This window comes from Tachyglossus aculeatus, chromosome 15 (assembly GCF_015852505.1).
Source record: "Tachyglossus aculeatus isolate mTacAcu1 chromosome 15, mTacAcu1.pri, whole genome shotgun sequence".
NCBI classification, from domain to species: Eukaryota; Metazoa; Chordata; class Mammalia; order Monotremata; family Tachyglossidae; genus Tachyglossus; species Tachyglossus aculeatus.
The window spans coordinates 1051919-1075724 of NC_052080.1; the positions used below are offsets into that span (position 1 = coordinate 1051919).

Below are 23806 nucleotides of genomic sequence, written 5' to 3' on the forward strand. Positions count from 1 at the left end.
CGTTGCGGTTCTTGGCCATTTTCCACTCGATGGCTTTTACTTACTGAGTACAGCTTGTGTACTCAGGCTTGGGAGGACACGACCGAGTTGACAGCCAGAATTCCTGCCCTCAAGGAGCTTATAATCTAGCCAAGGAGACGGACGTGAAAGTGATTTGCAGGCAGGAGGAAGAAGGAAATGGGGATAAGCATGTGAGCTAGGGCGGAAGTAATAGGGGTATCTAAATTAACTGTCTGAATGTGATCCAGAAAGTTGGGATACCGGTGCTTAGCGAGAACTGACGTGCTGAGATGGCAGAGAGATAAACACAAATTTCTGCAAGAAAAAATGCTTTTTAACCGCTCCAACCACTTAAACACGAACAAGCCAGAGGGATGGCAGTGTGGCCTTGTGGACAGAGCATGGGCCTGGGACTCAAACGACTTGGGTTCCAAACTTGGTTCTGCTACTTGTCTACTGTGTGATCCTGGGGAAGTCACTTTTTTTTTTAATGACATTTATTAAGCGCTTACTATGTGCAAAGCACTGTTCTAAGCGCTGGGGAGGTTACAAGGTGATCAGGTTGTCCCACAGGGGGCTCACAGTCTTAATCCCCATTTTACAGATGAGGTAACTGAGGCACAGAGAACTTAAGTGACTTGCCCAAAGTCACACAGCTGACAATTGGCGGAGCTGGGATTTGAACCCATGAACTCTGACTCCAAAGCACTTCCCTTCTCTGGGCCTCAATTACCTCGTGTGTAAGATGGAGATTACAATTTTGAGCCTTGTGTGGGACAGGGACTGTGTCCAACCTGATTAGCTTGTTCCTAGCCCAGCGCGTAGTACAGTGTCTGGCACATAGTAAGCGCTTAACAAATACCACTGGAAAAAAAAGGGATGGGACTTGAATAATAACAATAATAATAATAATTGTGGTATTTGTTACTGCTTACTGGGTGTCAAGCACCGTATTAAGCTTTAGGATAGAAACAAGATAATCAGGTTGAACACAGTCCCTGTCCCACATGAGGCTCACATACTAGGGGGGAGGGAGAATAGGTATCAAATCCCATTTTAACATGAGGAAACTGAGACCCAAAGAAGTGAAAGGACTTGCCCAGGGTCACAGAGCAGTCGAGTGGTGGAGCCGGGATGAGAACCCAAATCCTCCGACCCCTGGATCCCTGCTCTTTCCCTTAGGCCAACGCTGGTCCCAGCATCCTCGCTCCTCTGCCATGGGAAATGGCTCTTGAGCTCTCTGGGCCTCAGTTTTTCCCTCCGTAAATTGGGGGAACGATTCCAGCTGTCCCTCCCTCTTTGCCTGGGAACCCCAAATGAGACTAGGACTGCGTTCGATCCAGCCCTTAGCACGTAGTCGGTGCTCAATAAACACCAGCATGATTAATGCCCACCCACACAGTCACTCGGCAGTCCCTTTTCCGCCTCATTTCACCCATTATTCATCAACGAAAAGCCTTGGGGTGAGAGACCGAAGTTGCTTTTTAATGGAGTTACAGCATCGAGCCAAACGAATAATACGCCCCGCACACTCCGCCCGCTGCCGAAGTCAAATTCCGAGGGATTGCTGTTGACGCTACAGGCTGAACCTCGGCTGCTTTGTGCCGTGTTGGGCAGGGTCAGAAATCCTGGTGAATTCCGAGTTGGATAGCCACGGGGGTCCCCGGAGGAGAAGCTCCACGACCCCGGGGCCCCGGAGGGGGCTTCACCGTCAGCTCGCTGCGGGCAGGGAATGTGTCTACCAACTCTGTTATATTGCACTCTCCCAAGTGCTTAGTGCAGGGCTCTGCACACAGGAACTGCTCAAGAAATACCACGGATTGACCGACGGAGGGGTTTGTGCTCTGTCCGCCGATCAGAGATCACCTCCTACTGAAGCTACGTCAGAGGGAGAGTACTCACTGCAAATAACGGTGGGGGGCATTTTGGGCCAACTATGTGCCAAGCACTGGGCCAAAAGCTGGGGTACAAACAAGATAATCAGGTTGGACACAGTCCCTGCCCCACATGAGCCTCACACTCTTAAATAGGAAGGAGAACGGGTATTTAATTCCCGGTGGAACTGAAGTATGGAGAAGTTAAGTGACTTGCTCAAGGTCACAGCAGGAAAGGGGATGGAACCGGGATCAGAACCCAGATCCTCTGACGCCCAGGCTCTCGCTCTTCCCACTAGGCACCCGAAGTGCGGTGGCCCAGCAAACCCCGCCCCACTCAAGGCAGCCAGAGGTTGCCCGGCCAGAAGGGAAGGGCTTGGCAAGTACCGGTAGAGCACACCCTCAAAGATAACGCAGGTGAAAACTGAGGGCTAATCAGATGATCCTGAAATTCCAAGTAATGCCCTCAAGAAATGCTTTAACCACCTGAGGGGGATTCAAATACTACAGTTCCTGGTAATGCCCTCAAAAAATGCTTTAACCACCTGAGGGGGATTCAAATATGACAGTTCCAGGTAATGCCCTCAAGAAATGCTCAACCATCTGAGAGGGATTCAAATATTTCCACCTCCTTCAAAGAACCAAGCGAGACTCTCTGTGACCATTAAAGTCCAGTGGCATTTACTAAGGGCTCAGCCTGTACTGGGCCCGGGGGGAGATCGAGAGAAGGTTATCAGATCAGACGCAATCCCCGCTCCTCACTCTCTACCGTATCCCCTCGTTATGGGTACATTTCCTGCCTATCAACCCGGTTGGATTGTTCTTGCCCAAGTGCTTGGTAGTTTGCTCTGCGTACGGTAAGTGCTCAATCAGTTACCGCCGAAGAACCTGAGGCCCAGGGAACAATAATAATAGTAGTAATAATAATAATCGTGCTATTTGTTAAATGTTGACTATGTGCCAGGTACTGTAATAATAATAATGATGGTATTCGTTTAATGCTTAAGTATGGGCCAGGCACTATCCTTAGCGCTGGGGTGGATACAAGCAGTTCACGTTGGACACAGTCCCTGTCCCACGTGGGGCTCACGGTCTCAAGCCCCATTTTACAGATGAGGTAACTGAGGCCCACGTAAGTGACTTGCCCAAGGTCGCACAGCGTCAGGATTAGAACCCATGACCTTCTCACTCCCGGGCCCGTGCTCTATCCACTACGCCACGCTGCTTCTCTACTGTACTCTTAGTACTCTCTTAGTACAAGCACGAAGGTAGAAGCAAGCTCATCAGGTTGGACACAGTCCCTGTCCCTGCCGTCACCCTGATGTCAACTAGATGGGAATCCCGGCCCTCCCTTCCTCCCAAGAATGGGAATGAGCAATGCCTACCTTTGATGTTGGAGATGTCGATATTGAGCTGGACAAGTTTCTCACAGGTTTTCTCTATACACTCGTAGACAGACTGCAGAATCTCCTTCGGATCTTGCTCCACCCATCTTTAAACACAGCGAAACATCTCGTTAGCCACAGAGGAAACGGCAAAGGACCCGACGGGCAGCCCGAAAGGTCATCAGAGTGCGGTCATGGCAACCAAGGGGCTTTCGTGTTGGTTTCTTTCCGGGAAATAGATGTCATCATCATCATCAATCGTATTTATTGAGCGCTTATTGTGTGCAGAGCACTGTACTAAGCGCTTGGGAAGTACAAATTGGCAACATATAGAGACAGTCCCTACCCAACGGTGGGCTCACAGTCTAAAATGTCAGAGGCTCGACCTCTTCCGGGGAAAGTTCCTCAGGACTGGCCGGCAGCAGATGCTTTGGGGAGACTGGGCTGGAGGCCGATTCGCAGAGCGAGGGGGGCTACTGGCCTCTCCGGGGGGGGGCCCCAGCCTCCCTCCCCGATGGGCCACGGTCATTCCACGCCCAGATAGGCACAACGGTCCCGAGGAGCGCCTGGCCCAAAGACGTCGACTCCTGGGAACGCGGCTCCAGTCGGACTCCGCGGCACATGCGACGGGGATGAGGGGAAGGGTGTCTCGCTGTCACCAATCACCCAATGGTACCTACTGAACACTTATGGGGTCCAGAGGACTGTTCTAAGTGCTTGAGAGGGGACGGGAGCGTTCGGAGACAAGACCCTTGCCCTCCAGGAGCTCACCGCCCAGAGGCAGAGAGGGACACTCGTGGGTTGAGCCGCAGGAGGTGGTCACAGCACTGTGACACGTGCCTAAGCGCTCCGGGCTAAGGGAAGATGACCGGATTGCCCCACTCTCACCGAGCCGGGATTTCCCAGCTACTCAATGCAAGCCCTATTACGTTCCCGGCACCAACGCCTCAGGTTTTAACGCGGTCTCCCGCTGGGACCCTTCTGATCCTAGAAATGCTCCTAATAATCCTTGTGAGCACGGATCCTATCTACCAACACTACTATACCGTTCTCTGCCAAGCACACGGTAGTTAACTGATAAATACCATGGATTTCTAATTAATTAACGCACTTGGAAAGTGCTTACTAGGTGCCAAGCACCGTTCTAAACTCTGGGGTAGACACAGGTTCATCAGGTTGGATCCAGTCCCTTTCCACCTGGGGCTCACATTCTTAATCCCCATTTTCCAGATGAGGGAACTGAGGCCCAAAGGAGTGAAGTGACTTGGCCAAGGTCACATAGCAGACACGTGGCAGAGCCGGGATTAGAACCCAGGTCCTTCTCACTCCCAGGCCCAGGCTCTAATCAATCAATCAATCGTATTTATTGAGCGTGAACTGTGTGCAGAGCACTGTACTAAGTGCTTGGGAAGTACAAGTTGGCAACATCTAGAGATGGTCCCTACCCAACAGTGGGCTCACAGTCTAGAAGGGGGAGACAGAGAACAAAACAAAACATATTAACAAAATAAAATAGCTCTAGCCACTGAGCCGTGCTGCTTCTCTTCACTGGGGCTGACAGCATCATCAATCGTTTTTTTTATTTAGCGCTTACTGTGTGCAGAGCACTGTACTAAGCGCTTGGGAAGTACAAGTTGGCAACATATAGAGACAGTCCCTACCCAGCAGTGGGCTCACAGTCTAAAAGGGGGAGACAGAGAACAAAACCAAACATACTAACAAAATAAAATAAATAGAATAGATATGTAGACAGCATGATCGGCCCAGGCCAATTCTCCTGATAAAACTCTGGATAGCAAAGACTTGGGTATCTAAAATTTCACCGTCGACAACTGGTATACGGGAGACGTTTGCTTCGTGCCTCTTGAAACTTTCACTGAGAATGACATACCCTTCTTTTGGAAACTCCTGTTTTAGTTCCACTTGATGATGGCTAAGGAGTTCTGCTGTTTTTGCATTGAAAACCTGTAAAGAGAAAACACAAAAGCCAAAGGCTCAGGAACTTTATTGCTCAGAGGGCCATAACAATAATAATAAACTAAAAGTAATGACAATAATTATGGTATGGGTTAAGTGCTTAGTATGTGTCAGGCATTGTTCTAAGAACTGGGGTGGAGACAAGCAAACTGGGTTGGACACAGTCCCTGTTCCACATGGGTCTCACAGTCTCAATCCCCATTTTACAGATGAGGGAACTGAGGCACAGAGAAGTGAATTGCCCCAGGTCACACAGCAGACAAGTGGCGGGGCCGAGATGAGAACCCATGATCTTCTGACCCCCAGGCCCGGGCTCTACCCACTGTACCATAATGCCCCGCCACCCCACCATCAGACCGGACCCCTCGTGTCCGCACAACACCGGCCTTGGGACAGGTCATCCACAAGCTGGAAGCTTCTTTCACAGAAGCAGCCGGCGCTGAAATGTTGGGAATGCCAACTCGGCCACGGGAATCGCCACTGAAAATGGCAGACACCGCCCAGGATTACATGTCCGCACACGTGGGGCGTCCTGGGGAACGGCTGGCTGCACGCCAAGGGCAAGGGAGCAGAATTTTCCATCCCGTGCTTGGACAGTTCAAGTGAAACGGACCCGAGGATCGCCGCGGTGCTCCTTAAAACAAATACTTGTCTACGAAAACGATGCTACTGAACGGACTTAGAGGTTCAGGGGCGGAGAAGGACAAGGAGGAGCTCATTTAACTCTCCCCCTTAGAGCCGATAGATAATTAATTCTTCTCCGGGAACCGTCTGAAGGAGTTGAATACTTCAAGGTTTTTGTATTCCCCTAGAGACTCGGCCTTCAGCCACGTCGCTTTCCTCCGGCACTCCTCTGAAAGTCAAAGCAGGAACCTCTGGACGGTTACGAAACTAAAGCAGAGGGTGGAGCCGACCGGCTCCGAAGAGGCAGCCAAAAACCTGGCGAGGGAGACGGTGGGGGAGAGTTCGTCATCTTGCACAATGACGTCTCGGAAAGAGACGTCTTACAACATGAGGAGAAAGGCCATCGGCGGGGCCTGACGTCGCTTTGGTACAGCTATCACCCCCCCGAAGAACAGGAGCGTCTCTCTCCACCGGCATCGGGATTTTTTTTTAAAAAAATGGCATTTATTAAGCGCTTACTATGTGCAAAGCACTGTTCTAAGCGCTGGAATAATAATGATAGCATTTACTATGTGCAAAGCACTGTTCTAAGCGCTGGGGCTGTTACAAGGTGGTCAGGTTGTCCCACAAGGGGCTCCCAGTCTTCATCACCATTTTACAGAGAGGTCACTGAGGCCTAGAGAAGCTAAGTGACTTGCCCAAGGTCACACAGCAGGCACGTGGCAGAGCCGGGATTCGAACCCGAGTCTCTTGTTTGATTGCTCAGGTTGGGGGGAACCGGGCCTTGGCCTCTGTTTGAGGAGCACTGCTGAGGGCAGTTTGTTGACGGCCCCCGGTCCAAAAGGGCAAACGGGAAGTAATAAAAGAGTAAAACTGGTGGAGGGAGGAGGGCAAATTCTAAAGTTGGATACAAACAGGTGAACAGCGTGGCTCCGTAGGAAAGAGCCCGGGCTTTGGAGTCTGAGGTCACGGGTTCAAATCCCGGCTCTGCCAATTGTCAGCTGTGTGACTTTGGGCAAGTCACTTCACTTCTCTGGGCCTCGGTGACCTCATCTGTAAAATGGGGATTAAGACTGTGAGCCCCCAGTGGGACAACCTGATCAACTTGTAACCTCCCCAGCGTTTAGAACAGTGCTTTGAACATAGTAAGTGCTTAAGAAATGCCATCATTATTATTATTATTATTAACACACACAAACACACATGGACCTACTTTGGTTGCGGCAGGGACTGGGGAAGGGTCCTGGAAGCCGTGCTAACTCTGGGAAAAGGTGGATGGGGCAACCCCGGCAGGGGAAAAGATGATGGGGCTTTCAGCGCCTCAGGAGAGCCTCTGCGGGGAACATGTTCTAGAGACCCTTGCTGTACCCCCACTTAATACAGTGCCAGCGCTTACAGTACAGTGCCTGGCACAAAGTAAGCACTTAACAAATACCATCATTATTATGATTCTCAACTCCCGTTGTCCCCTCTGGCCACAGGAGCATTCATTCATTCATTCAATCGTATTTACTGAGCGCTGACTGCGTGCACAGCACTGTACTAAGCGCTTGGAGAAGCAGCGTGGCTCAGTGGAAATCAATCACTCAATCGTATTTGTTGAGCGCTTACTGCGTGCAGGGCACTGTACTAAGTGTTTGGGAAGTACAGGTTGGCAACATATAGAGACGGTCCCTACCCAACAATAGGCTCACAGTCTAGAAAGAGCCCGGGCTTTGGCGTCAGAGGTCAGGGGTTCAAATCCCGGCTCTGCCGACTGCCAGCTGTGTGACTTTGGGCAAGTCACTTCACTTCTCTGGGCCTCAGTTACCTCATCTGTAAAATGGGGATGAAGACTGTGAGCCCCCAGTGGGACCTGATCACCTTGTAACCTCCCCAGCGCTAAGAACAGTGCTTTGCACATAGTAAGCCCTTAATAAATGCCATCATTATTATTAAAAGTCGGCAACATGTAGAGACGGACCCTACCCAACAAGGGGCTCACAGTCTAGAAGGGGGAGCACGGGGAGGTCAGTCCGTCCATCACATTTATTAAGTGCTTACGCTGTGCAGAGCACTGTACTAAGTGCCTGGGAGAGGACAATATAAAAATGAGCAGAGATTCCCTGTCTACGAGAAAACAGCGGGGGAAACTGAGACTCTGTGCGGCTGGGACCTGCCCACCACCTAGGGAGCGGGCGCCCCTAAGAGACCCCAAGTGAAACTCTGCACGTGGCTCAGTGGAAAGAGCCCAGGCTTGGGAGTCAGAGGTCATGGGTTCTAATCCCGACTCCTCTATGTGTCAGCTGTGTGACTCTGGGCCAGTCACTTAACTTCTCCGTGCCTCAGTTCCCTCATCTGGAAAATGGGGATTCATTCATTTAATCATATTTATTGAGCGCTTACTGTGTGCACAGCACTGGACTAAGCGCTTGGGAAGTCCAAGTTGGCAACATATAGAGACGGTCCCTACCCAACAGTGGGCTCACAGTCTAGAAGGGGGGGACAGAGAACAAAACCAAACATACTAACAAAATAAAATGAATAGAATAAGTATGTACCAATAAAATAGAGTAATAAATGCGTACAAACATATATACATATATACAGGTGCTGTGGGGAGGGGAAGGAGGCAAGGCGGGGGGGATGGGGAGGAGGGATTAAGACTGTGAGCCCCATGTGGGACAACCTGATTACCTTGTATCCCCCCAGCGCTTAGAACAGTGCTTGGCACATAGTAAGCGCTTAACAAATGCCATTATTATTATTATTATTATGAGCAGTCCCAGCCCCAAGGGCTAGCACATCAACCCCTGCGGGCCAAGGAGGGCAGAGGCTCACCCGGGAGCCAAGGCCTCCGTTCCCCCATTTGGACTCCTACACGGAACGCCAGCATCCACAGCCCATCGGGCCACTCTGAAAATTCAAAGTAGACCGCACCGAACCCTGAATATCCCACCTTCAGTGGATTCCCGGATCCCGCAAGGGCTCCCATCCCCCTGACCCCATCCCAGAATCCCGACCCTGGCTGGTTGACCCTCTCCTCGGGTCTCGGTTCGAAGCGGGTGCCCGCCGGCTAAGCTGGGGGATGGAAGGGCCGGGGTGGATGGAAGTTTGGAGACCATCCTGGAGGCGGTTTCTGACCGTGGAGTCTCCCTAGCCTCATTCCCCAGTGGATCCCGGGGCAGATCCGAGGCTACGGGGAGTTCCCGGAGCTCACGGAGGCTCCTCAAATTCCCCTTGGGCCCGCGGCGCTCCGAAGGGCTATCCAGGGTCAAGTTCAGCAGCTGTTGTGGCAACGACCTACGTGCTGCCAGGACAGAGGCCCTGCCCGACCCCTGCTCCCGATCCGGGGCCAAGACAGGGGTGGGTGGAGGGGGAACAAATCAACCAACGACATTTATCCAGCGCTCACTATGTGGACTGTACTAGGCACTTGGGAAGAGTTCCGTATCACAGAGTTAGCAGGCAGTGACTTTGGGCAAGTCACTTAACTTCTCTGGGCCTCAGTTACCTCATCGGGAAAATGGGGATTAAGACTGGGAGCCCCCCATGGGACAGCCTGATCACTTTGTAACCTCCCCAGCGCTTTGAACAGTGCTTTGCACATAGCAAGCGCTTAATAAATGCCATCATTATTATTATTATTATATTCCCAGCCCATGGTGAGCTTACAGTCTAGAGTCAAGCTGTATGCTGATTGTGCGCCGGCAGTGTGTCTGTTTATTGTTGCATTGTACTCTCCCAAGCGCTTAGTATCCCGGCTCCGCCGATTCATTCATTCATTCAATCGTATTTGTTGGGCGCTTGCTGTGTGCAGAGCACTGTGCTGGGCGCTTGAGAAGTAGAAGTCGGCAACTTTGGGCAAATCACTTAACTTCACCGTGCCTCAGTTACCTCATCTGTAAAACGGGGATTAATCAATCAATCAATCAATCGTATTTATTGAGCGCTTACTATGTGCAGAGCACTGTACTAAGCGCTTGGGAAGTACAAATTGGCAATTTGTACACAATTTTGAGGATTGATTAAGACTGTGGGCCCCCCCGTGGGGCAACCTGATCACCTTGTTACCTCCCCAGCGCTCAGAACAGTGCTTTGCACATAGTAAGCGCTTAATAAATGCCATCATTATTATGTTATTATTATTATTATTACACCAGTGCTTAGAACGGTGCTTGGCACATAGTACCCAGTTTGGCACCTGTCTCCATGTTTTGTTTTGTTGTCCGTCTCTCCCTTCTAGACTGTAAGCCTGTTATTGGGTAGGGACCGTCTCTATAGGTTGCCGACTTCATCATCATCATCAATCGCATTTATTGAGCGCTTACTGTGTGCAGAGCACTGTACTAAGCGCTTGGGAAGTACAAGTTGGCAACATATAGAGACGGTCCCTACCCAACAGTGGGCTCACAGTCTAAAAGGGGGAGACAGAGAACAAAACCAAACATACTAACAAAATAAAATTAGTAGAATAGATATGTACAAGCAAAATAAATAAAAAGGGTAATAAATATGTACAAACATATATCCCTATATACAGGTGCTGTGGGGAAGGGAAGGAGGTAAGATGGGGGGGATGGAGAGGGGGACGAGGGGGAGAGGAAGGAAGGGGCTCAGTCTGGGAAGGCCTCCTGGAGAAGGTGAGCTCTCAGTAGGGCTGACTTGTACTTCCCAAGCGCTCAGTACAGTTCTCTGAATACGACTGACTGAATGAATGAATACAGTGCTCTGCACACAGAAAGCACTCAACAAATACAACTGAATGAATGAATGAATGAATGGGGGGGACGGACACACACACACACACACACACACACACACACACACACAGGCAAACACAAAAGGGAAGGAAGGATGAGCCCCCCACCCCCAGGGATCCTTCCAAGGGCAAGGAGACAAGATTCACAGTCCACACTGCCTTTCTCCTCCCGCGGGCGGGACAGGTTTGGATCCCAGAAGCCAGTGAATGGAATTCCTACAATTCTAAACGGCTTAAATCCAATAATAATTAGTACAACTGGGAGTTTCCAAGCTCGGCCTCTTGACGCGGGAGGTGGAGGATCGCAGGAGGCACAAGTGGTTGACATCCGGCCAGCCGGGTGAGTCAGGGCGCTCAGCGCGCACCCCAATCCGGTCCTACAGGTTTTCCGGAAAAAAGAGAGGCAGGAGGGGGTGTGGACAGCGAAGCCAGGTCGCAGGCTCCGAGGCACTGTACGGTCACCCTCCCCGTCACAACCCGGACCCCGGCGTCAACACTGCCCTGCCCGGCCGGGAATCCGTCCTTAAAACACCCACTCGCTCCTGGCAAACGATCCAACGCTCCGGACCGCTCCATCTGGAGAAGCTGTTTGAGTTTCGTCTTCTTAAGACGGCTCCTGTTAGGTGGCCTTTGTTCAATATTCTGGGTGGGGAACAGTTACGGGCTGAAGGGCCCACCTCGACGGTAATATTTGGGAAGCCAAACCAAACAACTGTATCCACATGGTGACATCAATGGTGAAACCCACGGCTTATTGGAAAACCCCTCTAGAATGGGAGTTCGCTGTGGGTGGGGAATGTATCTGTTGGTTGTTGTAGCGTACTCTCCCAAGCGCATAGCACAGGGCCTTGCACGCGGTAAGCGCTCAATAAATACGACTGAACGGTGCTCGCTTCGGCAGCACATATACTAAAAATTGGAATGATACAGAGAAGATTAGCATGGCCCCTGCGCACGGATGACACGCAAATTTGTGAAGCGCTCCATATTTTTTTCTTCTGGACTGTGAGCCCACTGTTGGGTAGGGACCGTCTCTATATGTTGCCAACTTGTACTTCCCAAGCGCTTAGTACAGTGCTCTGCACATAGTAAGTGCTCAATAAATACGATTGAATGAATGAATAATAATAATAATAATGATGATGGCATTTATTAAGGGCTATGTGCAAACAGTAAGCGCTAAATAAATACGATTGAATGAATGAATAATAATAATAATGATGGCATTTATTAAGCGCTTACTTTGTGCAAAGCACTGTTATAAGCACTGGGGAGGTTACAAGGCGATCAGGTTGTCCCACGGGGGGCTCACAGTCTTAATCTTCATGTTACAGATGAGGTCATTGAGGTACAGAGAAGTTAAGTGACTTGCCCAAAGTCACACAGCTGACAATTGGCAGAGCCGAGATTTGAACCCATGACCTTTTTGACTCCAAAGCCCGGGCTTTTTCCATTAAGCCACACTGAACGAAACCGTTTCTATAAACGTTTTTAAGTCCTCTGATCACTGCGGGTCTATCTTGGGCTCTCGCCATCCGCCATCTCGAAAACACTGAAGCTCGGGGCGATCAAGAGGCAGGGCTGGAATTTCAAATCCCAACAGTTTTCTTCAGCTGGAAGCTTAGGCCAGACTCCCTTCGGGGGGTCTTTGGAATAGTCAGTTGAAACTGGAGGGGGTGGGGGGGGGGGGGGTGATTGGAAAGAGCACCTCAACTCTCTATTTATTTTACTTGTACATATTTACTATTCTATTTATTTTGTCAATGATGTGCATCGAGCTGTACTTCTATTTATTCTGATGACTTGACACTGACCACACGTGAGTCACCTGGACGAGGAAGTGAATGTGCAGATTATTCCCCACCAGCCGAGAGAGTCACGGGACAGGAGAAGGTCGACTTTAAAGCCCGTTCCTTGGCAACCAGGAGCAGGGAAATGCTGGCCCAGTTCATTCATTCATTCATTCATTCAATAGTATTTATTGAGCTCTCACTGTGTGCAGAGCACTGTACTAAGCGCTTGGGAAGTACAAGCCGGCAACATATAGAGACGGTCCCTACCCGATGACGGGCTCACAGTCTAGAAGGGGGAGACAGACGACCCCCTTCTAGACTGTGAGCCCACTGTTGGGTAGGGACTGTCTCTATATGTTGCCAATTTGTACTTCCCAAGCGCTTAGTACAGTGCTCTGCACACAGTAAGCGCTCAATAAATACGATTGATGATGATGACAAAACAAAACTTGAGTGGACAGGTGTCAAGTCGTCAGAACAAACAGAATGAAAGCTAAATGCACATCATTAACAAAATAAATAGAATAGTAAATATGTACAGGTAAAATAGAGTAATAAATTTGTACAAACGTACCTCTTGACCGAATCGTTTGGACAGATGGTTCAAGGGGGAAGAAAACAGAGCAAAAAGCTCGACTCCCCGAAGCCCACCCTCGAGGATTCCCACCGGGGCCTGCCTTCGGGCCGTCCACTGGCTTTCGGAATAAACCTTTTCACTCGCCAGTCTCTAAGCCTCGGCGAGTCACACCCTGCACGAGACACATGTCTAACTTCCAGAAAGCAGAAGATCTGCCTGAAGGTTGATGAAAACAGAGTCACTTCCACTCGGCCAACTACGAAGGCCAGGGACAACGAAGAAGGCCCGCCCGTCCGCTCGAACAATGCAAGCACCGGGCACCTGCCTCTCGGAAGCATCCTAGGGCACTGCACGGCGCATTTGAGACTCACACGACAGCTATAAGATCACTTTAAATCACTTCACTGGGAGCAGCACAGCCTAATCAATCAATCAATCGTATTTACTGAGCGCTTACTGTGTGCAGAGCACTGTACTAAGCGCTTGGGAAGTACAAGTTGGCAACATATAGAGACAGTCCCTACCCAACCGTGGGCGCACAGTCTAAAAATGGATAGAGCCTGGGCCCGGGAGTTAGAAGGATCTGGATTTCGATCCCGGCTCCGCCACCGGTCTTCTGTGGGACCTAAGGCAAGTCACTTCACTTCTCTGTGCCTCAGTTACCTCTTCTGTAAAATGGGGACTAAGAGTGTGAGCCCTATGTGGGGCAGAGAGTGTGTCCAACCTGATTACACTGTACCTACCTATCCCAACGCTTAGAACAGTGCTTGACACATAATGAGCGTTTAACAAATGCTGTTATTATTATTATTATTATTATTATTGTTATTATTATTAAACAAGCTCTGGTGGGTTTTTAAATTTTTTTAATGGTATATGCTAAGTGGTTACTATGTGCCAGGCATTGCACGAAGTGCTGGGGTCGCGTGGCTCAGTGGAAAGAGCCCGGGCTTGGGAGTCAGAGGTCATGGGTTCTAATCCCAGCTCCACCACTTGTCAGCTGGGTGACTTTGGGCAAGTCATTTAACTTCTCTGGGCCTCAGTTCCCTCATCTGTAAAAGGGGGATTAAGACTGTGAGCTACACGTGGGACAACTGTGATTACCTTGTATCCCCCCAGTGCTTAGAACAGTGCTTGGCACATAGTAAGCGCTTAACAAATACCAACATTATTATTATTATTATTATACAAGCTAATCAGGTCGGAAACAGTCCCTGTCCCACATGGGGCTCACGGCCTGAGAAAGAGAACAGGTATTGAATCTGCAGTCGATCTGTCAGTCAATCGTATCCCCTGAGCTCTTACTGTGTGCAGAGCACTAAGTGCTTGGGATAGTACAACGCAGCAAGAAACAGACACATTCCCTGCTCATTTCCCAAGTGAGGAAACTGGGACACACAGCTGTTAAGGGAGTCGGCCAAGGTCCCGGAGCAGGTCACGAGCCTCCTCCTCTTCTGCCACCACACTGCCCCGGGGAATCACGGAGTTGACCAACACGAAGACACATTGTGTAAGTTAAGTCTCGTGGGTCCGACTTGGCCAAGGCAAGGTTTTCTGCCACGGTCGTCACGGTCTTCACCCGGGGGAACGGGGCCTTCTGTACAGAGAGCCCCGGAGGCAACCCGGGACCCAACCCGCCTCCGAGGGCTGGAGGCGAGCCCCGCGCCGGTGGCCCTCCTGTCCCTCTGCCAACCCCCTCGCCAGGCAGCCCCCCGCCGCCTTCCACCTCCCTGAATCACCCAGTCCAAGGGAGACGGGATGGGTTTCCGCCGTCGGGGAGCGAAGGAGGGTTTGGGAAGTCACCGCCTGGCTCCCCCGTGAGCCACGATACACTAGGAGGGGAGGCCGGAGAGGCCCCAGACTGACCATCTCCCCCCACCCGTTTTCAGCCCAGGAGGGAGAAAGAGAAGAAGGACGGGGGGGAAAGGGGGCTCATTCTGTCCCTTGACCCGCTCCTCGGCACCGCCCGGGGACAGGGACCTGTGTTCCTTCTCAATTCACACGGGGGGGTCCATGGTCAGGGGTCGGGGCTGGGGGCCGGACACCTGGACGTAGGCCGAGGCGTCGGCGGAGAAGCCGACCCCATCGGAGCAGGGGAAAAAAAACCCGGGCCACAGCGTTTCTCCTGAAAGCCTAGGGACGCCTCCAGCCCCGGCGAAATCGGGGAGCCAGCGTCGGAGGCCCAAGGGGGGACAGATTGGGGAGGGGGAGCCCGGAGGGTGGAAGGGGGAAGAAGGGATGCGCCATTCACCGGGTCCAGCCTGTCACATCATCATCATCATCAATCGTATTTATTGAGCGCTTACTGTGTGCAGAGCACTGTACTAAGCGCTTGGGAAGTACAAATTGGCAACATATAGAGACAGTCCCTACCCAACAGGGGGTTCACAGTCTAAAAGGGGGAGACAGAGAACAAAACCAAACATACTAACAAAATAAAATAGAATAGATATGTACAAGTAAAATTAATACATAAATAATAGAGTAATAAATATGTACAAACATATATACATATAGACAGGTGCTGTGGGGAAGGGAACGACAGCTGGACTAGAGATGGGGATGAGGGGTGGGGGGGAACAGCTCATTATGGTGGGGGATGCCACTGTTATTGCTGAATTGTACTTTCCCAAGCGCTTAGTACAGCGCCCTGCCCACGGTAACAGCTCAATAAATCCGATCGAACGAACCGGATGAATGAAAGCTCTCGGCCCGGTTCGAGCGGCCGTCCCCATACCCGGCTTTCCATTCCACGCCCGATGCGAGGTAACTTGGGCCCATCTCTGCGCCCCAGGTCCAACCCGGCAACTAAAGCGGTCCGACTGGAAAAGGAACCTTCACTTGCGCAGACGCTTGGTTTTGGGTGGAGGTTCCTCCCCAGATCCCGGGAAGGCCGGGTGAGTCTTTTCCCAGAAGCATTCTGCTTGCCGGGCAGGAGGGCAGAGCTGGCCCCCCGCGGGCTGGCCGCCCCAGAGCTTGGAGGCCCCGTGGAGGAGGAGGCCCGGGCGGTGAGGGGAGGGAGGAGGAGGCCCAGTAATGTCTGTTGACTTGTATCGATACCTATCTCCGCCCCTCTAGACTGTAAACCCGTTGTGGGCAGGGAGAAGCAGCGGGGCTCAGTGGAAAGAGCACAGGCTTTGGAGTCAGAGGTCACGGGCTCGAATCCCGGCTCTGCCACAGGTCTGCTGTGTGACCTTGGGTAAGTCACTTAATTTCTCTGAGCCTCAGTAACCTCATCTGCAAAATGGGGATGAAGACTGTGAGCCCCACGTGGAGGAACCTGATCACTCTGTACCCTCCCAGCGCTTAGAACAGTGCTTTGCACATAGTAAGCGCTTAACAAATGCCAACATTAATTAATTAATTAATCCCGGCTCCATCACATGTCAGCTAGGTGACCTTGGGCAAGTCGCTTAACTTCTCGGAGCCTCAGTTACCTCATCTGTAAGATGGGGATGAAGACTGTGAGTCCCACGTGGGACAACCTGATCAGTTGTATCCCCCCAGTGCTTAGAACAGTGCTTTGCACACAGTAAGCGCTTAACAAATGCCATTATTATTATTACTATTGTCTCTTTTTTGCTGTACCATACTTTCCAAGCTCTCAGAACAGCGCTCTGCACATAATAAATATGACTGAATGATTGGAGCACCAAGCGGGGCAGGGCGGGAGGGGGGCCGGTGAGGGAGGGGAAGGGGGAGCAGTCTGAGCCGGCAGGCCGCCGCCAATGCCAAGGCAGTTGCCTTCAGGCTGCACGGTGGCACAAGCAGAGGGAGGATGGAAGTGTCGGGAGCCGGTCCTGGCCATCCGTAATCCCGAAATCCCTCGGGCCCAGGAGCCCGCTGGCAGGCCGGGGAGGCCCCCGGGCCACCGTGAGAGCCGTGCCAACCCTAGAAAGGGGCAGGCTCGGAGGGAGGAGGATGACGAGCGCTTAGTACAGTGCTCTGCACACAGTAAGCGCTCAATAAATACGATTGATGATGACGACCCTCTCTGCCCTCTTCTGCTCCGGCCCGGAGAGCCACACACCCACTCTGATGACCTCTGGCCCTGCCTTCTCCAGAAGGCCTGCCCACGCCGCTATCTCTGCCAAACACAACCCGGGGGACCTTCAATCACTTCGCTCCTTCCCCGGAAGTCTGGCGGACAAATCGTTTGCTGATCTTTGGCCCCGGAACCAGGAGCGATCTGCAGTCTTTTGGAAGCGTGTCGGTGAACGTTTAACCCCGCGCCTGCCCGCCACCAGGCATCAAAGTCTGACCATCTTGGCCCTCTCCGGGCAGTCCTCGTTGCACTTTCTACTGGACAGTGCCGGTGCCGAGCGCCCTGGCGACCTTTCCCCGGGTGGCTTCTCTTCCCCTCCTCTGGCCAACTCACCCCACTCCCCTGAACGGGGTACGGGCCCGACCCGCTTGTGACGGGGAGGGAGGGGGAGCGATGGCCGTGCCATAATGTCGCTCCCGAAGGAGCTGACTGCAGAGATTTGAGAAGGGCCCTGAGGTCACACCTGGCCGGGAAGCGTCCGTCCTGAAGGCTCGGACTCTGCTCTCAGTCCTCCCCGGCGGGCCAGGCCCATCCCTAACCCACAGGCTCAGAGGGGGGCGGGGGCCACCTTCTGCCCCTTTAATAATAATAATAAGAATGGCATTTTGTACTATGTGCCAAGCTCTGTTCTAAGCACTGGGATAGAAACCAGGTAAACAGGTTGTCCCACGTGGGGCTCACAGTCTTAATCCCCATTTTACAGATGAGGTCACTGAGGCACGGAGCCGTGAAGTGACTCGCCCGAGGTCACCCAGCGGGCAAGTGGCGGAGCCGGGATTAGAACCCACGTCCTCTGACTCCCAAGCCCGTGCCCTTTCCGCTCTGCCACGCTGCTGCCCCCTCCGCCCACGGGGGCGGCTCGTACGGCCTGTCTCCCCGCATCCCTCGCGCCTTCGGAGGCGGGGAACTCCCGCCCACCACGTGACCCTGAGCCGGCCGAGCGCTCAGTACAGTGCTCTGCCCACATCTGGTGCTCGACAACCGCGGATGACTGACAACCAGGACACTGGGGGTGGTTAACTGTGCCCACGGAGGGCACGGGGTCGGCAAGGACCAGGAGAAGCAGCGTGGCTCGGGGGCAAGAGCCTGGGCTTTGGAGTCAGAGGTCACGGGTTCAGAGCACTGTACTAAGCGTTTGGAAAGCACAATTCGGCAACGGATAGAGACAATCCCTACCCAACAACAGTCTCACAGTCTAGAAGGGGGACACAGACAACAAAACAAGTAGACAGGCATCAACAGCATTCAAAAAAATAGCATCTTATTAGCGCACAGCCTGGGTCCGCCCACCCCTCTCTTCCTCATAAGCCGGCCGGTGACCCCGGGGACTTGGGGGACTCCCCCGGCCCAGCTCGAGTCATTAGCCACTAGCCTCTTTTCCAGAACAGAATTCCCAATGTAGAAAATCAGCTTGTCCAAAATTGCAGCGAGGCCTACAGGGAAGAACAAAGGCCCAGAGGTCGGAGAACCTCGGTTCGAATCCGAGCTCTGCCACTTTCCTGCTGTGCGATCTCGGGCAAACAATCAGTCATCAGTGGTATTTATTGAGAGCTACATGCAGAGCACTGCAATAACAGTAATAATAATGGCATTTATTAAGCGTTTACTATGTGCAAAGCACTGTTCTAAGCGGTGGGGAGGTTCATTCATTCAATCGTATTTATTGTGCTGTGTGCAGAGCACTGTAGTAAGCGCTTGGGAAGTACAAGCTGGCAACAAATAGAGACAGTCCCTACCCGACAGTGGGCTCACAGTCTAGAAGGTTACCAGCTGATCAGGTTGTCCCTCGGGGGGCTCCCAGTCTTAATCCCCGTTTCACAGATGAGGTAACTGAGGCTCAGAGAAGTGAAGTGACTTGCCCAAAGTCACACAGCTGACAACTGACGGAGCCGGGATTTGAACCCATGACCTCTGACTCCAAAGCCCGGGCTCTTTCCACTAGAGCCACGCTGCTTCTCTGCGCTTGGGAGAGCACGATGAAACAGAATAGTCTTGTTGTGGACAGGGATTGTTTGTCTTTCTTGCTGTAGCGTACTTTTCCAAGCACTTGGTACGGAGCACACAGAAAGCGCTCGAAAAACATGATTGAATGAATGAATGGTCACTTAACGATTCCGGGCCTCAGTTTCCCCATCTGTTCCCCTTCGTATTTACACTGTGAGCCCCACGAGGGACCACGGCTGTGTCCAATTTCATTCATCTCCATCCACCCCAAGGCTTAGAACAGCGCCTGGCACGTAGTAAGCACTTAAGATCGTAATAATTAGAATAATGTGGGCCTTAACTGCACTACCTGATTGAACTTGGCATGCTCAGCACAGTGCTTAGCGCATACTCTCCTGAGCGGGTAACATGCCTACCGACTCTACTGTACTGGGCCCTCCCTGGGGCTTAGTACGGTCCTCCGCACACGGTGAGCACGCAATAAGATCCATTAAGCAACGGAATTTATTGAGCACTCACTATGTGCTGAGGACTGTACTAATGCACTTTGGAGAGTACAATATAACAGAGTTGGTAAACATGTTCCCTGCCCACAATTAGGTTACAGTCTAGAGGATGGTAGTTACTATCGGTCAAGGGTATTAATCAATAAGTGGCTAATCAGAATCATTAGTAATCTGCGGTCTCTCTGAAGCGCTTTGGTGACTGTTTGTCCACGGTCAATCAATCATCCATGTCTGTCCAACTTTTCCTCCACCTAGTTGCCCATTCTCCTGCAAAATCTCAATGTCTGGTTAATTCACGACTACAGTCCTCCTCCTCAATCAATCAATCAATCGATGGTACTTATTGAGCGCTTACTGTGTGCAGAACACTGGACTAAGCGCTTGGGAAGTCCAAGTTGGCAACATCTAGAGACAGTCCCTACCCAACAGGGGGCTCACAGTCGAGAAGGGGGAGGCAGAGAACAAAACCAAACATATTAACAGAATAAAATAAATATAATAGATATGTACAAGATAAGTAAATAGAGTAATACATATGTACAAACATAATCCCTAGTTGCCCATTCTCCTGCAAAATCCCAATGTCCGGTTAATTCACGACTACAGTCCTCCTCCTCAATCAATCAATCAATCGTATTTATTGAGCGCTTACTGTGTGCAGAGCACTGGACTAAGCGCTTGGGAAGTCCAAGTTGGTGACATATGGAGACGGTCCCTACCCAACATCATCATCATCAATCGTATTTATTGAGCGCTTACTATGTGCAAAGCACTGTACTAAGCGCTTGGGAAGTGCAAATTGGCAACATAGAGAGACGGTCCCTACCCAACAGTGGGCTCACAGTCTAAAAGGGGGAGGCAGAGAACAAAACAAAACATATTAACAAAATAAAATAAATAGAATAGATATGTACAAGATAAATAAATAAATAAATAAATAGAGTAATAAATATATACAAACCATAATCCCTAGTTGCCCATTCTCCTGCAAAATCCCAATGTCCGGTTAATTCACGACTACAGTCCTCCTCCTCAATCAATCAATCAATCGTATTTATTGAGCGTTTACTGTGTGCAGAGCACTGTACTAAGCGCTTGGGAAGTCCAAGTTGGTGACATATGGAGACGGTCCCTACCCAACAGTGGGCTCACAGTCTAGAAGGGGGAGGCAGAGAACAAAACCAAACATATTAACAAAATGAAATAAATGGAATAGATACGTACAAATAAAATAGAGTAATAATAAATAAAGAGTAAATAAATGTGCCAGCCACGTTCTAAGAGTAAATAAATAAATCCTCCTCATCATCATTCTGAAGTGACCTCATAATCCCCCACCCCCCGGCCTTGAAGGATTGGGGAAAAGTGGGGGTCCGGACATGATAAGGCAGAGGGGAAAGGAGGGCGGAGAACGTGTCTGCTAATCCTGTTGTGCTCTCAAAGAGCTCAGTACAGTGCTCTGCATAAGGAAGCGCTCAATAAATACCATAGACTGAACTACAAAATGTGTGCAAATCGTGGCTGTGTGATCCCCTCCCTCTAGACTGTAAGCTCGCTGCGGGCTGGGAGTGTATCTGTTCATTGTTCCGGGACCCTCCCGGGCGCTTAGTACAGTGCTCTGCACACAGTAAGCGCTCAATAAATACGATTTAATGAATGACTAAAGCGTCAGAAGATTGGAAGCTGAAGGTCCATTTCACAGCTGGGTCCCTGAAACCCCCCACGGATGGCTGCACCATCGGCTTCAATCGGCCGGTCGTATTTATGGAGCGCTTAATGTGTGCTGAGCGCTGTACTAAGCACCAGAGAGAGTACAGTGTAACGTTAAACAGACACATCCCCGACCCACAATGAGCTTACAGTCCAGAGGGGGAAACAAACAACAATCGAAGCGGCGAAGCATAGTGGAAGGAGCAGGGGATTGGGAGTCGGAGGACATGGGTTCTAATCCCAGCTCCGCCACTTATCTGTGGCGTGACCTTGGGCTAGTCACTTAACTTCTCTGTGCCTCAGTTACCTCATCTGTAAAATGGGGAACTGAGAACGTGAGCCCCGTATGGGACTGCCTCATTGGCTTGTCTCGACCCCAGGGCTTAGAACGGTGCTCGGTAAGCGCCTAACAAATACCACCACTAATGATTATTAGAAATAAATAAACGACGGTTATGGACACAAATGCTTTGGGGTTGGACTGTCAACTCATCCCCATCCCCTCTGGGCTCTGATTATGTCAGGGGGTGGTCACTTTTGGAGTTCCTCCTTTTGCCCAACTCCAAAAAGCATTCCCACGGAAAGAGCCCAGGCTTGGGAGTCAGAGGATGTGGATTCTAATCCCGCCACCGCCGCCACTCGTCTGCTGTGTGACCTTGGGCAAGACACTTAACTTCTCTGTGCCTCAGTTCCCTCGTCTGTAAAATGGGGATTAAAAGTGTGAGCCCCACACTGGACAACAAGATGACACCATATCTCCCCTAGAGCTTAGAACAGCGCTTGGCACACAGTCAACGCTTAACAAATACCGTCATTATAAATTATGATTATTTTCCCAGGGCTAAGAACAGTACTTGGTACATTGTAAGCGCTTAACAAATACCATTAGGATAATGATGATCCCAGTGCTTAATACAGCGCTTGGCGCATTATAAGCACTTAACAAATACCATGATAATGATGATCCCAGTGCTTAAAACAGCGCTTGGTGCATTATAAGCGCTTAACAAATACCATTGTGATGATTCCAGTGCTTAGAACAGCACTTGGCGCATTATAAGCGCTTAACAAATACCATTGTGATGATCCCAGTGCTTAGAACAGCACTTGGCGCATTATAAGCGCTTAACAAATACCATTATGATGATGATGACGATGACGACTATTACCCCGGAACTTAGAACATGGCTGGCACATAGTAAGCGCTTAACAAGACAATCGTTATTGCTATTCTTATTTCCCCAGCGCGAAGAACAGTACTTGGCACATTGAACAAATACCATTATTTTTATGGTGATGATGATGATGATGATGATTAGCCCAGCGCTTGGCACATAGTCAGCGCTTACCAAGTACCCTCATTATTGCCAATTGCCAATTGTCAGCTGTGTGCCTTTGGGCAAGTCACTTAACTTCTCTGTATCTCAGTTACCTCATCTGGAAAATGAGGATTAAGATTGTGAGCTCCCCGTGGGACAATCTGATCACTTTGTAATCTCCCCAGTGCTTAGAACAGTGCTTTGCACATGGTAAGCGCTTCCTAAACGCCGTCATCATTATTATTATTACTAAGCAACTAGTCCAGAGCTGTGCACATAGTAAGCGCTTCATAAATGCCATCATTATTATTATTATTAAGCAATCAGTTCAGTGCTGTGCACATAGTAAGCGCTTCATAAATGCCATCATCATCATTATCATTATCAAGCAATCACTCCAGTGCTGTGCACACAGTAAGCGCTTCATAAGGGCCATCATCATTATTACTATTATTAGGCAATCAGTTCAGTGATGTGTACATAGTAAGCGCTTCCTAAATGCCATCAGCATCATAATTGTTACTAAGCAACCAGTCCAGTGCTGTGCACACAGTAAGCGCTTCATAAAGGCCATCTTCACTATTATTATTATTGGGCAATCAGTCCAGTGCTGTGCACACAGTAAGTGCTTCATAAAGGCCATCATCATTATTACTATCATTAGGCAATCAGTCCAGTGCTGTGCACACAGTAAGCGCTTCCTAAATGCCATTATCATTATTGTTACTAAGCAGCCAGCCCAGTGCTGTGCACACAGTAAGCGCTTCCTAAATGCCACTATCATCATTAGTAGGCAATCAGCCCAGTGCTGTGCACATAGTAGGCGCTTCCTAAATGCCCTCATCATCATTATTATCATTAGGCAATCAAGCGAGCGTCATCCCGGTGCCCCCCGTGCCATCCCCATGCCCATCCCCCGACGGCGGCTGACCAGGAATCTGGTGGAGCTGGTGCCCTGGTCCACGGCCCCGACCAGCGGGCCCAGCTGGGTCCCCTTGGCGGCGGCGACGGCGGCCATCGCGTTGCCCCGGGAGACGGAGACGACGGCGGCCGCTGGGGGGCGCTGTGCCCGCTCGCTGTGTGCGCCCGCCGCGCGCGCCGCGCCCACTGTGACCGCGCGCCCTCCCGGCCGCGCCGCTTACACTGCGGCCGCTCGGCCGCCGGGGGGCGTGCCGGGGGCGCTGCCCGCTCCACGTCCAATCGCCGCCCGAGGCGGGGCCGACGCGCAGCCAACCGGCGGCCCGCGGGGCGGGTGACGTCACAAGGGGGGGAAGGGGCGGGGGGGCCGCGCGCGCGCCTGCGCGCGCTCTC

The 23806-nt window shown here is 51.1% G+C and overlaps 1 protein-coding gene and 1 non-coding gene across 4 annotated transcripts in view; one reads left to right on the forward strand and one right to left on the reverse strand.

Moving 5' to 3' along the window:
* GK (glycerol kinase) overlaps positions 1-23586 on the reverse strand; it is a 57430-nt gene extending 33844 nt beyond the window's left edge. For 2 of the 3 annotated variants that reach the window (XM_038757049.1, XM_038757048.1), the window contains exons 1-3: positions 23427-23586; positions 5151-5224; positions 3260-3366 (exon numbers count right to left, since the gene is read on the reverse strand). In XM_038757049.1, the coding sequence (XP_038612977.1) occupies positions 3260-3366; positions 5151-5224; positions 23427-23513 (268 nt within the window). In that variant the 5' untranslated portion in view covers positions 23514-23586. The remainder of the gene's footprint in view (positions 1-3259; positions 3367-5150; positions 5225-23426) is intronic. The other variant, XM_038757050.1, reaches the window with a different exon arrangement.
* LOC119937918 lies at positions 11487-11594 on the forward strand. Its single transcript, XR_005454288.1, has one exon. It is a non-coding gene; the product is annotated as a U6 spliceosomal RNA (small nuclear RNA).
* Positions 23587-23806: the final 220 nt, after the last annotated feature.